This window comes from Notamacropus eugenii, chromosome 4 (assembly GCF_028372415.1).
Source record: "Notamacropus eugenii isolate mMacEug1 chromosome 4, mMacEug1.pri_v2, whole genome shotgun sequence".
NCBI classification, from domain to species: Eukaryota; Metazoa; Chordata; class Mammalia; order Diprotodontia; family Macropodidae; genus Notamacropus; species Notamacropus eugenii.
The window spans coordinates 237,660,732-237,673,646 of NC_092875.1; the positions used below are offsets into that span (position 1 = coordinate 237,660,732).

The 12,915-nt window shown below is 39.9% G+C and overlaps 1 protein-coding gene across 3 annotated transcripts in view; it reads left to right on the top strand.

The window, feature by feature from the left end:
• The window catches only part of L3MBTL4 (L3MBTL histone methyl-lysine binding protein 4), a 511,255-nt gene that overhangs the window by 481,625 nt on the left and 16,715 nt on the right, over positions 1-12,915 (top strand). For all 3 annotated transcript variants that reach the window (XM_072604270.1, XM_072604272.1, XM_072604271.1), the window contains one exon: positions 11,350-11,519. In XM_072604270.1, coding sequence (XP_072460371.1) covers positions 11,350-11,519 — 170 coding nt within the window. The remainder of the gene's footprint in view (positions 1-11,349; positions 11,520-12,915) is intronic.

A 12,915-nucleotide genomic window follows, 5' to 3' on the forward strand; every position in this document is an offset into this window, starting at 1 on the left:
ATGAGAATTCGAGTACAGCCAGCAATTTCGCTGTCTTGTTATCTGCATAGACAGGGTGCATTAGTAAATATTCCTGAGACATCTTGGCCACGCTGTACCCAGAGTGCTTTATAGAGAGGCCAAGTGATTGACAGGTTCATTTGTAGTTTCAAACCTTTCTGATTACTAATGGGTATTGGCAGTGGAAGGGGTTATGTAAACTGTGGATCAGGCTCATCAACTAAAAATGGTGATTAATTTAAGGGTGTAATATTTGCGTAATAGATGTTTCATATTTTCAGGACCAGTTAGGAAAATACAGACCATTATAATAGATTTTAAATTACATGGCTACTGCTTACTTAACCTATCATTTGCATTAGCAAAAGTAGATTTTTAGAGTGCTTCAAATACTTCTTTTGTAGTCTTTCTCTTAAGAGTCTTTAAAATATCAACAATTTTGCTGATATATGATGAAAGTACCTTAAAATAAATTCCTTTTTATTGTAAGCGCACTGGCTTTCCCAGCACCTCCATAATGTTTTTGTTCCTTATCTGGTGTCACTATCTGACTCGGTCATCCCCATATAACTCAGGCTCTTGGCCTGTGGAGTAGATAGGAGGAAACGTGGGTAGAATCTAAACCCTCTTTAAAGGCAGACTGATTTTTTTTAGAGGTAGAAAGCCCAATCTAGAAAGCTAATATGCCCTTTGGACAGTACATCAAACTCACCAGGTCAAAGCAAAGGTCTTCTGAGCAGCAGTAAAAACAGTCATCACCATATGGAACAGTTTTTCTTAGATTTGTCGTAAACCATAAGCCTTCACTCCCAAAAGAACAACCCCTATCTCTCAGTGCTATGTCTTATTTCTACTTCTGCTTTTGCACAATAAATCCAATCAAATCAATAAGTATTTATTAAGTATTTACTGTGTGCCAGACACTGTGCTAAGTCCAGGAGATGGTAAAGGGATACAAAAACAAGCAAACAAACAAACCTGCTCTTGAGGAACTTATAATCTAATGAGAGAGACAGCATGCAATTATCTGTATAGACATGATATAGATAGATAGATACACACACATGTATATATGTGTGTGTGTATAATATACTGGAGATAATCTTAGTGGGAAGGCTCTGGGTGGAGGGGTTCTTGGCACCTCAAGAACATCTTCCTGCAGGCAGTGGGATTTTAAATGAAATTTGACAGTAATCAAGGAAGTCATGAGATAGAGATGAGGAGAAGGAATATTCTAGACTAAAGGACAACCAATGAATGTGCACAGAGACAGGAGAAAGTGTCATGTGAGGAACAGGCAAGAGGTCAGTGTTGCTGGATCACAGAATGTGTGGAGGGATAGAACTGTGATTAGCTTAGACATGTAGGGAAGTGAAGGCCACTTGATGGCTCAGTGGATAGAGCACTAGGTCTGGAGTCAGGAAAATCTGAATTCAAATCTGGCTTCAGACACTTACTATTAGACACTTACTATCAGACACTTACTAACCTCTATTTGCCTTGGAGACAGGTAGATCGCTCAGTGACCTCAAGGCCGTAGATTCTTCCCCCTGGCTCAGTAGATAGAGCTCTGAGCCTGGAGTCAGGAAGACCTGAGTTCACATATGATCTCAGAAACTTATTAGCTGTGTGACCCTGGGGAAGTCACTTAACCCTGGTTGCCTTAATCCACTGGAGAAGAAAAGGGCAAACCACTCTAGTATCTTTGCCAAGAAAATCCCATGGACATTATGATCAGTGGGGGTCACAAAGAATCAGATACGGCTGAACAACTTAACCACGCCAACAACACAATTCAGGGAGGGACCAGGAGAGGGGCTGGAGAGCCCCTGTAGTTGCACCTCCTCTGTAGTGGCTCCCTATTACCTACAGGATCAAATAAAACAATATTACAATATGCATATTATCATGATAAGGTATTATATTTTATCCTAGAGCTAACAGGGAGCCATTATAGTTGGGGTACATTCAAGGTGAAAGCAGACATGACCTTTTTCCAGGGCCATCCTCTCTTGTTTTGAATCAGTGCAACAAACATTTAATAGGTCTGTGTTACATGAAAGGGATAATGCTAGTCCTTGGGGATTCAGAGATAAACTCTTTTATTACTGGTGTGTGGGGAGAGGGAGGATATGCCATACAGTTCCCCTTCCACATTGTGTAGATTAGGAGTACAGTGTCCCTGCAATCTGGAAAATCCACGTAAAATTTTTTGGCTCTCCTTTTATACCAGAGAAGATATTTGTTTTGTTTTTTTTCCTTTTATGGGTTATTTACAGTATCTTATTATAAAATTTGGGTTAAGTATTTGGTCATAGGCTTTGTGTCTTTTGGCCTTCACATGTCATCTATAGCTTCTACAAAATTCCCATTTAATTTCTCATGCCAGTCCATGATATATCAAACCCATGATTGAGAAAGTCACGATGTGGAAGGGATAACTAGATACATAAACAAATATAATACAGATCGGGAGCTAAGGAGAGTTACCAAGTGTTCCAGGAATCTTAGAGGAGAAGCTAAACATTTTCAGCAGGATAGTGATCTTGTTTCGCCTGTGATGCTGTTTGCTTCACAGGGGATTCAGAAAAAACTACACAAAAAAATCAAATGTATCATCTGAGGACTGGTCATGGATTGTCAGCTCCCATAAGTGTAACTTTGCATAGTGTCCTTCATGGGAGGAAGCTTACCAGCGACAGCTACAAATCCAGGTGTTCCAACATGTCCACCAGCCAGTATCCTGTGTAATCACCTGGTGGTTTGGTTGTCTGTCACATCCAGGAGCAAAAGGGAAAGAGAGTCTAATAGCAGTGATGTGTTATCCTTTGAGAGTCTTTACTCTTCACCTTCTATCATAGGTTTCTCAACTGTTCCCACAGCTTGAATGTCACTTTGGTACAGCGGACTCCTAAGTATCTCTAGCCTGAACTGTCCTTCCACATCTCTACCTGCCTACACTTGGACAGCTACACACAGATGTCCCTCCAAAACAAATTGAGCATATCAGAAATGGAACTCATCTCTCCCAAAACTTATTCCCCAGCCCCGTACCCTCTTCTGACTCACTCTTTCAGTTGGTGTTGCCACCATTCACTGTGTTTCCAGTTTTCAAAACCTTGATATGAACTGTTCTCCATTCTTAACTTCTTGTATCCATTGATAATCTATAGTCCTGTTACTTCTACCCCCACATCTTAGTTTTTGAAATGTTGAATTTGTTATGGAGGAACATCCAGGTGTAGTTGTCCCATAGACATGAAGGGATAATAAAAAGGGGATTTGAATGGGCAATTTCAGGGAGTGTGTGTGTGTGTGTGTGTGTATGTGTGTGTATGAGAGAGAGAGAGTGTGTTTCTGTTAAGTATAGAAGTGATATTCAAGCTGAATGAAGGGTTTGAGATGTCTATAGGAGAGAGTATACCGAGAGCAGACACTCTTTCCCAAAGATTCCTATCCCACCTCTACTTCTGACTCTCTGGATTTTGCCTTTGTTTATTCCCATAGTTCCCTTCTCACACCAGTGAGTTCCTCTTGCAGCCTCCATTTTGAAGAAAGGCTAGGCCAGCCAGCCATCATTTCTCTACTGACTTGACCTCACCACTATGCCCATATTTAGATAACGCTTCCATCCACCCTCCTTTCAGGTCCCTTCTATGTATTCTATTCCCCTATTAAAATGGATGCTCCTCCAAGTTATGGCTTACATGTATGTAGTAAATAATAAATACTTATGAACTTGGCTTCACTCTATCTGCTTCGTCCTGTCTGTTACCTTAGCTGTCACCTGATATAAGTCCTCATTGTTACCCACCTGAACTATTACGTTTCCACCCACCCTCCTTCTACATCCATCCTTTATACTGCTGCAAGATCTGTCTTTCTTATCAAAGATCTGGCCATATCACTCACTCCTCCAGTTAAAATGCTCTGATGAACAGTCGAAGAAAATCACAAAACTGTGTTGACTGAGTTCTCTGCAAATTTATGTTTCGTAGTCTCAACTGGGCATTCACTGTGGCAGGGAAATCCTTTTAAACCACCCTAATTGATTCACTGTCTTACTCACTGCTGCATCTCTTCCAAAATGTTTCATCCCTCCTCACACCTCCCATGACTCACCTGCCTCTCAGCTGAAAAAATCCCTTCATATCAAGGCCATTTGCTGAGAGTGTCCTCTTTTCCACTCCTCCTAATTTTACATGGTGAAAATGTCTTCTGCCACATTCTCCTCCTGTAAGGGAGCAGTTCTTCCTGCCCTAGTTATGGCATAGGTTGGTAGAACATACAGAGACACTGAAGAAAGAGAGACCCAGCTTGATTTTTTAGAATTATTTTTAATGTATTTTATTTTCCCCCAATTACATGTCAAAATAGTTTTCAACATTTTTTTAAAAGTTTTGAGTTCCAAATTCTATCCCTCCATCCTTCTGTTCCCTTTCCCCTTCCTGAGATAGTAAGCAATCTAATATAGTTTATGTGTACACACACACACACACGTACATGTATGTGCAATCATGTAAAACATTTCTTTATTAGTTATTTTGTGCAAGAAGCCTTGAACAAAAAAAAGAAAGTAAAAAATAGCCTGCTTCAGTCTGTATTCAGGCAGTATCAGTTCTTTCTCTGGAGGCAGATAGTATGCTTCATCATTAGTCCTTTGGGATTGTCTTGAATCATATATACCAGCTTGATTATTAATAGATTTTATTAGGCTTAGTCATCCTGGGCAGCAACAGGACAAAGTAACATCCTGGATTCTTGCACCAATCCTAGGTCAGCCCAGCTCTTATATAGAAACAGAACAAAAAAAGGCATTGTGCCTGGCATGGCCCAGGCTCACATGCAAGTTTTCCTGTGGGTTAGTTGGAGCTTCTTTTGCTTTCTACATTTACTCAAGGTAGTTTACATTGTTTCTTGGAGTCCGGTCATATTGCCACTCTGGCTGTTACTGTATATCTCCTTCACCCCTGTATCACTAGAAGAGGTGGCCCTTCTCCTTGGCAGGGCTAACCCCTCTCCATGCTCAAGTGATCTTGTTCAGTTCCAACTTTTCCAGGAGATTACCCCTTCCATCTTCCCAGTTCTCTCACTTATCTTTAATTTCCCCCTATCTACTGGCCAACAACCATGACCATTTTTCTGTCTTCCTCAGAAAATCATCACTTGATTTATTTGTTCCTGCCAAGTATCATCTTACACTTCTCCCTTTTCTAGCTAAACTCTCGGGTAAGGCTTTTGGCGATTAATGCCTTTCCTGTCAGTCCTTTCTTAGCACTTCCTTCCCTACCAGCTGTGCTCCTGAGACTTCATCGTGCCCCTGTTCTGGGTACCTTATCCCACCTTTCAGTGTCCTTTTGTCTGTTGTCTTTCTCCATTAGAATATAAGCTCCTTGAGGGGAGGCACTATCTTGTTTTTTGATATTTGTTTCCTCAGTGCCTAGTGCAGTATTAGGTGCTTAATGAATGTTTTTTGACCACTCTCTGCAGTCCAACTTCTGACCTCATCAAGGAACTGGAGCTGCTCCCTCCAAAGCTACCAATGATCTCCTTCAAAATCTGATGGTCCTTTCTCCATCTTCATTCTTCCTGCCCTTTCTGTAGCCTTTCACATTGTCAGTCACCTCCTTGATGCTCTGTTCTCTCTAGGTTTTCTTGATGTTGCTTTCTCCAGCTTCTCCTCCTACTCTGTCTTCTTGTCTGGATATTCATCCACATCACACCTGCTAAATGAGGATTGGAGGTAAGGGGTAGGCCTTGTTCTGGGTCCCCTTCTCCCTCTATACTATTTCACTTGGTGATCTTATCAGCTCCTGTGGGTTCAGTTATCATCTCTGTGCAGATAATTCTCAGATTTATTTTCCTGGCCCTAACCTCCCCCTCTCATCACCCCCCAGGGACAGTTAAATGGTATGGTGGAAAGAGCAGCAGGCTTGGAGTCAGGGAGATCTGAGTTCACATCCAGCCTCAGACACTAGTTGTGTGATCCTGGGAAAGTCACTTGACCTCTATTTATCTTAGCTCGTTGACTTTAAAATGGGGCACGCTGGAGAAGGAAATGGTAAACTACTCCAATATCTTTGCCAAGATGATGTCCTGGATTTGTCCATGAGATCACAAAAAGTTGGATGCAATTAAACAGCAGCCTCTCCCCTGACCTATTCTCTAGCATCTCCAACTGCTCGCTGGACATTTTAAACTGCATGTCTTATAAAATCTTAAGCTTAACATATCAAAAAGTGAATTCATTGTCTTTCCCCAAAACCCTCCCCTCTCCTAACTTACCTATTACTATGGAAAGTGCTACCGACCTTTCAGTGACTCAGGCTCACAATCTGCCTTCTCACTCTCTCATTTCTCCCACCTCCATATCCAGTCAGTTGCCAAGACCTGTCATTTCTACCTTCACATCTTCTCTCCTCTGACACTGCCACCTCAACAGTTCAGATCCTCTACCAACAGCACCACCGCTTCTCTATCTGAACTATTGCAATAACCTACTCATTTTCCCTGCCTCAAGTCTCTCCTGTTTCCAGTCCATCCTCCACTCATCTACCTGTCCTGTTCATCTTCCTAAGATGAAAGATTGACCATGTCACCTCTTCCTCCATTCAGGCAACTCCAATGGCTCCCTTTTGCCTCCAGGATCAAATGTAATACCCTGTTTTGCTTTTAACTCCCTCCATAACCTTGTCCCTTCCTCCCCTTCCAGTCTTCTTACTCCTTAATCCCACCCCCATATTCTGCAATCCAGTGACCCTAGCCTCCTTGCTTTTCTTCAAACCAGATAATCAATATCCCAATTCTGGGACTTTTTGCTTTCTGTCCCACATGCCTAGAACTCTTTTTCTCCTTATCTCCACCTTCTAACTTCCCTGGCTTTTTTCAAGTGTCAGCTAAAATCCTACTTTCTGTAAGAAACCTATCCTGATCCCCTTCGTGCTAGTGCCTTCCTTCTATTGATTTTTTCCAGTTTATCGTGTGTATGTGTGTGTGTTTATTTCTTATGTATACAGAATTGTTTACATGTTTTATCTCTCATTAGACTGTGAGTTTCTTGGGAACAAAGACTGTCTTTTCCTTTTTTTTTTGGTATCTCTAACTCTTAGCACAGGGCCTGGCACATAGTAGGAACTTAATGCTTGTTGACTGACTCATGTTCACTACTAAAGTTCCTTTGCTTTAACTTTACTTGGCAGTTTAAAAACCGTTCCATGTTATAGACCTAATCTGCCTTAATAACTTTATCTACTTATGTTAGGCTACATCCAAAAGTAACTACTTTCCATTCTTTATGCCTTCCTACCTCCCATGCTTTTATTAACATTATTCCCTATGCTAGAATGACCTACCGTCTCTCTGTCTGTGTCTCTGTCTGTGTCTGTCTATCTGTCAGTCTGTCTGTCTCTCTCTCTCTCTCTCTTTCTTTCTCACACACACACACACACATACATACATATATACATACACATACACACACACACATGCTAAATTCCTTACTCATCATTTAAAGCTACACATAAATCATCCTTCCTTTATGAAGCTTCTCTTGATCCCACCTCGATTCTCATATTTACTATCGATTTACTATTTACCTTTGGACAAATCACTTTATTAGATCCTTCTCTTGGAGGAGGATCAGGGGCAAGAATTCAGAATAACTTGGATCCTTCACAATGCAAGCATTTGATACAGCTTCATTTACCATTCATTTTATTGCCCATTGACAGAATGAGGTGACACAAAGGCCATGCCCAGCTCAACATTAGTCATCTCTGTAAGGATGTAGATGACATTGAACACTATTCCAAACCACAAACAAGTATATCCTCATCATTTTCCTTGCCCTGTGACATGTTCATTCATCCCATCATTTAACCGTTGCTCTCCTGAGCCTTCATAATTAAGCATTAGCTTATGCACAAACCTTCCTGCATGTGGAAAGCCCCTCATTTTGCAAGGTTCTAAGATTCCCTTTCTCCACTTACCACACCTACAGAACTGTGTTTCCTTCTCTCTCTCTAATCCTATTTACCTAATTTAGCATCATCAGAGCCAGCTATCTTTACTGATCCAACTCATCAAAAGTAGAGTTTCCAGATGATTGGTGAATGCCATTTATCTATGATAAGATCTGTGATAAGATCAGTCTTGCTTCTTGACCAGGAAAAGTTAATGCTGCTTATCAATTCCCTTTGCCTAATCCATTGAAAATTCTGGTGTGCCTGAGTTTCTGATATTATCTCAACATGCTTAATCCTTCCAGCCTATTTCCTCATCTAGAAAGTAAGAGGGATTAGATGATCTTTCAAGTTCCTCTTAGGCATACATCCTATGATCCTATATTGCTTTCGTTTCCCCCATTAGGCCTACATCCTATGATCCTATATTGCTTTCGTTTCCCCCATTAGGCCTACATCCTATGATCCTATATTGCTTTCGTTTCCCCATGCCTCCTATATAGCACTTTGCTTGGAACCTCTCTAATGTACATGTTATTTTGCATTATATGTATGTATGAGAATTTGTTGTGTTATAAAGCATAGTACAATGAAAAGAAAACAAGACTTAGAATCAGGAGACCTAGGTTTGAATTCTGGCTCTGCCACTTACCGTGTGAAGTTGGGGGCCATCTAATCTCTTCGAGTTTTCTTATCTTTGAAATGACTAGACTAATATTTACACTACCTATGCCACAGTGCTGTTGTGAGGATCAAATGAAATCATATTTGTAAACCTTAAAACTTTTTATAAATGTCAGACATTTTTTTCATTGCTTAAACATCAAGCCACCAAGATGGTAAGAGAGAGAAATGCCTTCTACACTAGTAACAAAGCATCCGCTTCAAAACTCAGAGAAGGTCTTCACTGCAAAAGTTTAAAAAAAGCATGGGAAGAGGCAGAAGGGAGTTCTGTATTAGGAGAGTGCAACACAGGGAAAAGAGAAGAAAGATGCCTAACTGTTTATTGTGGGGCCAGGTCTAATAAGGGGAAATTTGAGAAATCCATGTTAGTCTTATACTTGAATTTAAAAAAAAATCACAAGTACGATGATGAAGAAGGTTGGCCAGGCAGCAGTTCATGTGAAAATAAGATGGGGTTTTAGTAGGTTTCAAGCTCAGTGTGAATCACCAGTGTGATACGATACTCTGCAAAACTAATGAACTCTTGTCTTGGGCTATATCAGAGAAATCAAAGAAAGGGGAAAAGATTCTGTATGTACAAAAATATTACAGCTTTTTTTTGTGGTGGTGAGAAAAAATGGAAGCTAAGAAGATTTCTGTCAGTTGAAGAATGACTGAATAAGTTGTGATCTCTAAATACAGAGTGTGATTGTGCTGTAAGGAATAAGGAAATACATGGTTTCTGAGAGCTACACAAAAAACTAGCATGAACTGCTGCAGAGTGAAGTGAGCAGGAGAACAATTCATACCATAACATCAATATTATAAAACTGAGCCATGTGGAGGATGTTTGTAAGCTGGTAAAGAATTAAATGAGCAGAACTGGAAGTACAGTTTACACAGTAATAACACTGTAGAAACAAACAGCTTTAAAAACTCTTAAGAACTATGATCAGTACAATGACTGCTCATGATTCCAGAGGACATGATTAGGCATTCCAGAACATGAAACAAATTCTCCATGATAAAGAGATGCCGAATTTAGAATGATACAAAATAATTATGTATGTGTGTATGTATATATATATATGTATATATATATATATATATATATGTGTGTGTGTGTGTGTGCGTATGTATGTATATATTTTTGTATATTACCATTGAGGAAATTTATTTTGCTTGACTATGCCTATTTCTTACAAAAAATTTGTTTTTTCTGTTCTTTTTTTCCCCCAATATCATGGAGAGTGGAGGAAGAAGAAAGTGATTTCTGTTCGTTAAAAAAAAATAGCTGAGGGTGGAGCAGTGCTGCAGATATAAAATATTGTATGCACTTTCACATGGTCGTTAGATTATCGTTTTGCTTTGTTACAAGAGACGTCTCAGATAGTGGGAGTAATCTGCAAATGTTTTTAATGTAAAAACAGCGCACAACAATAAAACTTGAAAAAAAGAAGGAAATCATGGATTAGATTCAGAGCTGTTTGAAAACACAGGACAAGCAGCCACTCAGCTTTAGAGGGCAAAACAAGAAGCAATCGGAGATTGTGAGGAGGGAATGGTAGACTTGCTCTCAGCAAAGTCTTCCTAACAACTAGAGCTATCCAAAGATGGAATGAGCAGGAGGAGAGAGAAGGGGGTTCCCCTTCACTGAAAGTTTTGAAACAAATACTAGGTGATCTTTTTGTCACCTAAACGGTATAGTCTGTAGAGTAAAAGACTAGAGGTCAGGAAGGCCAGGGTTCACATACTGCCTCACAGTTACCAGCTGTGGGACCCTGGGGAAGACCCTACCTCATAGGGTTCTTGTGAGGGTCCAATGAGTTAATAAATGTAAAGCACTTTGCAAACCTTATAGCAGTATGTAAATACTCATTGTTATTATTATTGTCTAGGTGAAGGTTGAAATAAATGTCTTCTGAAATTCTGAGATCTCAGGACTACAGCATCCAGTCAGTCTGCAGAGGAAAGTGAAGGAGAACAAACACATGGGTTTTTAAAGCTCTGTTGAGGAAAAGAGGACCTACACATTTAGATCCCAGATCCTCCATACCAGAACAGACTGTTTGATAAGTTACCATAGCTAAAACTCTCCTGATGGGTCCTGATGAAGCTGACTTGTGACAAATATACAAACACTTTGATGCATTGCCTGTACTTGCTTCTGCTGCAGCCCATATTCCAGGGACATACAGATGACAGTAGTTTCTGAAACACTTCTGAGCACCTTATTGGAGAATTATTATTAGTATTCATTATCATAATATGATTAAATATAATAGCTATTCATCACATCAGACTTGGCCTGAACTCTATGCCCCAGGAATGTATGGACCTGACTTTTCTAAACTTTTTATCTTCCACTGCACAAAGCACAGTGAAGTCTGCAGAGAGCAGTCAGCTGGGTGACTCAGTGGATAGAACACCAGACCTAAAGTCAGGAAAATCTGAGTTCAGATCTGGCCTCAGACACTTAGCTATGTGACCCCAGACAAGTTACTTAGCCTCTTTATGCCTCAGGTTTTTTCTGATAAAATGGGATTTATAATAGCACCTACCTCCCAGGGTTGTTGTGAGAATCAAATGAGAAAATAATTGTAAAGCACTTAGCCCAGAGCCTGGCACATCATAAATGCTGTAAATGTTGACTATTCGTATTACTAAGATTTGTTAAGTTAGGCTGAGTAAAGTGGTTCCATATAGTGCTACTCTTCCCCTCCAGAATACTCTCCTGAAAGCACACAACTGGGCCTCCACCAGTCAGTTTTCCTGTCTGCCATGTCAGCCCACCCCTCCCGGGACCTTCCCCTCTGCCGAGAACAGCATTGCAAGCTTCTTCCAGGTGTGGCTGATATCCCAGCAAGTGAAGTAGCCAATTGGACTGTTGATGAGGTGAGAAATCTATTTCCTCTCTTTATTCTGAAGCTTTTCAAGGGAGAATGTCTAAACCAGAACTGTGACATTTAAAATGGCTTTCATGTTCATGTCCCTTTATGCCTGATAAAATGATTTTTGCTAAGTGTGTGTGGTTTTTTTTTCTCCTCCAAATGAGATTTTTTAAAAAATATACATGAAGTCCTTGGTTCAGTAAGAAAGGGAGGCTATGGTCAGTTTATAAGAGCTAAGTATATCAAGCATAAGCCAGGAAAAAGCAGGTGAGATCCCTTTCTTCCTTCCTCCTCCAAGGATGGCTGACTGGCAGAAACCTATTATATTTGCCAGTCAAGGGCTAGATGCCTGTATCTCATCTTAAAATTTGAAGTTCTTAGCCTCAAAGTGGCTAAGTAAGCTATTATTGTAATGTTTTTCTTATGTATGTGGACCTCCATTTTGGTTATAGACAAGCAACATATTGTATATTCTAATTAGATGCTGCCATTGAGAGGTAGCAACCATGACCTAAGTCTAATGTGTTACTGGCCCGGGAGAACCAACTAGTGAATCCAGGTGGTCTGTTGTAAGGGCATGGTGAATCAAAAAACCATGGTAATCTCAAGGATGCAATCTGATTCATGGCACACACAAAAAAAAAAAAAAATAGGAAGAGCCTATACCAAAGACAAATAAATGTAGGCAGGTACCATAGTATTTCCTTCAGAGAATCAGCAGAAGTAATGTTTAATGCCTGAGTCATTTCTACCCACCAGATTAAACGTGGATGATTGGTGGTTAATCAAGCTATAGGATGAGAATTTAGCAACCCCAAACCACACAAGACTGTAGTCAGAAGATCTCTTTTGGAAATGGAGAATTTTTCATAATTGTCTGTTGCCTTAGGTACTAGTTTTTTCCTTTATTTGTTGTTGTGTAAATAAAATATTTTTTAGCTGTTAATGTTCTTGTTAGTCTGAGTGTTTACAGGAGATCAGAAGCCTTTTGGGAGAAGCAAACTGAGAAAGACATTGAAGTTTCCAAGGTTTCCCTAGTTATGAGTACAAGACATATTTCTCTGAAAGCCCTATCAAACTTGTACCCCTCTGCGTTTGTCAGAATAAATGCTCTGATGTCACTCAGGTTATTATGCAAGCTTGAAGGGGAAAAGAAAGTAAAGATTGTGAAGAAATCATGAAAGCCATTTAGAGTTAATTGGTTTGTTTTGCTTCCTTTGCCTTAGTTTCCAGTCTTCATCTTAACCCTCCTTATTTTGCTTGCAGCTAGAATAATTTAATCATAAAGGCCAAAGTTTTCAAAACAGCGTATCACTCTCTTAAAATTTGTGTATATTCAGGAAACAACATCAGAAACTTGTATTTTGTGTCATTTGACAGTTTACAAATTGCTTTCTTTT